The sequence below is a fragment of the Atta colombica genome, unplaced genomic scaffold, assembly GCF_001594045.1.
Source record: "Atta colombica isolate Treedump-2 unplaced genomic scaffold, Acol1.0 scaffold15, whole genome shotgun sequence".
In the NCBI taxonomy this organism is placed as follows: Eukaryota; Metazoa; Arthropoda; class Insecta; order Hymenoptera; family Formicidae; genus Atta; species Atta colombica.
In genome coordinates, this window is record NW_017259239.1 from 1,278,385 (window position 1) to 1,282,595 (window position 4,211).

At 29.1% G+C, this 4,211-nt stretch overlaps 1 protein-coding gene across 1 annotated transcript in view; it reads left to right on the top strand.

Moving 5' to 3' along the window:
* LOC108685262 (putative carbonic anhydrase 3) overlaps positions 1 to 3,285 on the top strand; it is a 22,564-nt gene extending 19,279 nt beyond the window's left edge. The window contains exons 3-6 of the mRNA XM_018189963.1: positions 326 to 481; positions 2,299 to 2,522; positions 2,624 to 2,857; positions 3,081 to 3,285. Of these exons, the coding sequence (XP_018045452.1) occupies positions 326 to 481; positions 2,299 to 2,522; positions 2,624 to 2,857; positions 3,081 to 3,272 (806 nt within the window). The 3' untranslated portion in view covers positions 3,273 to 3,285. The remainder of the gene's footprint in view (positions 1 to 325; positions 482 to 2,298; positions 2,523 to 2,623; positions 2,858 to 3,080) is intronic.
* The last annotated feature ends 926 nt before the right edge of the window (positions 3,286 to 4,211 follow it).

Here is a 4,211-nt window from a genome sequence, read left to right on the forward strand (position 1 = left end):
ATGGTCCACAGACTAGTAGTTTGCATGAAGATTCTAAACAACATTCTGAAAATTGGACTTAGACGTCTAATTAAAACATAATTATTACATGAAAATTTGTATGTGTAGTATGCGTGAGTGAAATATTGATGATAGTGTTAATGATACATAAATCTCATTATTCTGTTCATATCGTCTGTGTGTAAGTGCTATTTACAATATGACTAATCGTTTTTAGGATTCTCTTAAAGTAAATAAAATTTAATATTTATAATATAAATTTTAAATTTTGTTGTACTTTGAAATAATTGAAACTGTCTACTGGAGTTTGTAAATGATTACGTAGGACCAGAAAATTGGCCGGGAATATGTATGACAGGAAAGAAGCAATCGCCAATTGACATTGTGACGGAAGATGCTATAAGAGTTGATCTCGGTGCTCTTAAATTCCACCGATATGACTTCGCTTTTCCTAGTACGATGATTAACACTGGACATTCCGGTAATAAAATAAATAGAATATAATACATTTTACTGTTCAATGTTTTGGTTGTATATTTTTTAACAAAACTAATTAGCAATTATAAGTTTTAATAAATATAAATTAATAGAAAGTAAAAAAGTGTGTCCCGAAGAACTGACATTGGATGTTTGTGTATTTTTTTAATTTTTATTACATATAAGTTATAAACGTTTCAACCGAATGTTCTGAGTCATCATCTTCAGTACAGAGTTTCCTGTAAAGAATACATAGTTGCTTATTTAAAAAATTATTCATTTTGCATACATATTTTTTTTATGTAACTATACATATTTTTTAATGTGCTTTTTTTGTATCGCTTAATTCATCTCTTATTCTGTTCATTAAGGATTATTAAAAAATTAATAGTATATGAGTTATTTAACATTTTATATCAATATGTGTCGGTTAGAATAAAGTATAAAATATCGTAAATTATTGGTTTTTTGATATCTCTAATATTTTTATATACAAAATAATTAGAAGAATCATATTGTGTAAAAAAATCAATTTCATTTTAAAAAGTGAAAGTGACTTTGAAGTCTCAAAAAATGTCCTTGAGCAAAATTTTGATAAAATATCGATTATGGGACCAAACTTGGGACTCCAATGAGTCTTAATCTTGATATATGTTATCAAGGTTATGATCCTGATTTTTAAGTTTTAACCATCGCTCGTTTTTCGTTAAAAAGTTATTAACAATCAAAATTGATAATTATTTCATTACTTTGCGTGAGAAGTCAGACTCTAAACAGAGGGGAATCGACTAGGAGAGTAAAGATTTTCCTCGCGAAGCAAGGTTTACTCCATCTCCCCTCTGCCCAAGGACGCGCGACTTTCCGCACGAAATGAGATCCACCCTCTCCCCTTCACTTGATTAAAATTATGCGCCCCTAGGCAGTGGGGCAATGGGGGTACCTCTTATAAAATGGACTTTTCTTCGCTTGGAAAGTCGTAGACTTCTCTAAGCAGAGGGGGGAGAATCGTTTCACATGGAAAGTTGTATGCCCCTGTGACTTTCGTTTTAACCGCCATTCGTTATTCGTTATAAACAATTAAAGTTAATTATTATCTTTGATATTTTAAACAGTTATATAATAAACTTATACATTGATTTATGTACTGTATAATATAATTTATATGACAATGATTAAAGTTCAAATTATAAAGTTAAACACATATTTATATGTGTTATACGTTAAATTTATTTGTTTATAACTTTTTAATGAATAACAAGTTTGTTGGAGGTTACTCAGGATTAACATATGTCAAGAGTTTGGAATTCGATCCCCTATAATCGGTATTTTTACCAACAACGAAGATATTATAAATGATCTAGTTTCTGAAAACACACTATATATAAATGTTCATCCATTAATAACAGTCGCAAGTTATCATATGTAGTCGCATAAATAGTGTAGCAAGATGTCAATCGCATTCATCATGTCGCAGATGTAGAAATCACGTCGATTATATCAAATGATGAATCAATAAATACAAATTGTTGTCAAAAAAGACTTAATGATTTCATGGAAGTACGATTTTAAATTCGTTAATTTATAATTTATAATTCGTTAATTTATAATTTTATAATAAATATATGTCGTCAATTTTGTATGATGTGATAATTACGTACAGAATAACATTTGGCAACCTTTTAAACTGAGGATAACAAAGAAATCAAAATTTTTTAATATAATATAACGAATAGAAGCAAGAGCTTGCAAAGTATTATTTCGCGAAAGAAATTATATTTTTTTTTATACTTTCAATATCTTTCAATTGAAATTTTTTCTTAGTGCAAATACTACTTCATGGTGTACCACTTCATCTCAGTGGCGGAAGTTTATCATCAGTGTTTGTTTTGGAGCAAATGCACTTTCATTGGAGTGCAGAGCATACTGTGGATGGTTTACGTGATCCACTAGAGTTGCATCTAGTGCATTATGATATAAAGTATACAAATTTTAGCGTAGCCTTGCAACATAAATACGGGATTGCTGTGGTTGCCGTTCTATTTGAGGTGATAATGTGTTATTAATTTCAGTATTGCTTTTTTTAAATTGAGAATTTTTTCTACACAAAAATTATGTATGGACATAACAACGTAATATTTTGTTATAGTTGAGCAGTGATGATAATCCAGATCTGTCGCCCATTGTAGATGCAACAAAGTTGGTATCAAATTGGGTGGGACATAATATGATACACGTAAGGAATAAGCTGATACCTTTATTGTTCCTACCAAAAGATCATACTACATATTACAATTACGAAGGATCTTTAACTACACCCGCATGCCAGGAAGATGTATTATGGTTTGTTATGACTGAGAAGCTTAAAGTGTCGGAAACGCAGGTAACTTGAATGTAAAAATAAACAGAATGTTTAATTTTGTGAGATTATTAATTCTATTATTTTTGTATAATAAATTATAAGTTAATTATTTTCTTAGAAGTCTTTTGGATTAATAATAACAATAATAATTATATTACTATATTAATTACTATATTAATTACTATATTAATTATATTATATTATTTAATCTATTTTTATACTATATTATTTAATCTATTTCTAGATGGACGTATTTAGACAAATGGATGGCAGTAATGGTACACTGAAGTTCAATTACAGATCAATTCAAAAGCTCGGCGACAGAAGAGTGTACCATCGTCTAGAGGGATATATTAATACGTCGTCGAATATTACTTGGAGTGTCTCTACAATTCTTATCATTCTTCTAGTCAGATTTTTAGACAAGAACTTTTAGTATAAAATAAAAATAAGCGCCAAATCAGACTTTATGTTATAATACACGTATAACGTGATATGACAACTGTTACATGTGATATAATTTATTGCACTGCTTTGGAAAACAAGATGCATTTATGAGGGTCGTTTGAAAAATTTTGAGCCTCAACATGAAGATGGCATTACTCGTCAAAACCATTTTGGTATTACAATCGTACATGTTTTGCAAGATACCTGTGAAAATTGTAATCATAAATTGTAATTTTGGACTCTCTCAGTTGTTGTTTGAGAATCTTTTGTGCCAGTTAATATCAGTGTTTTTGTAAAAATGGAAAAAATCGAATAAAATGAAATATCGCCATAACAAAAATTTACGAATTGTGGTTCAAATTAATTAACTATCCACCTTTTTCACCAGATCTGATACCCAATGATTTTTGCCTGTTTTCTAGACTCAAAGTTGGCTCGGAGAACACAGATTTTCATCAAACAAAAACTCTGACATCAACTGGCACAAATGACTCTCAAACAACAACTGAGCATCCAAAATAGCTACAATTTTCACAGATATCTTGCAAAACATGTACGATTGTAGTACCAAAATGATTTTGAGTAATGCCATCTTCATGTTGAGGCTCAAAACTTTTCAAGCGACCCTCATATTATGACAAATGTTATATACTTGTATAAATGCATTATTTGGAAAGCAATGTGTTTCACAGAAACATTGAAAATTGTGGGCTTATTATTAACATGATATATAACATGATATATAAAAAGATGAAAGTTTATAAATAATGAAGAATGCTTTTCTTATAATCTCCTTCTAAATTCTATTGAGATATTGGATAAGGTTTTTCTATTAATTAATTATTTAATTGTTAATTTTTATGTACAAACAATTCTTTTCATGTAAACAGTTTTTGTGATACAACTCAAATATATTTAGAAATATATA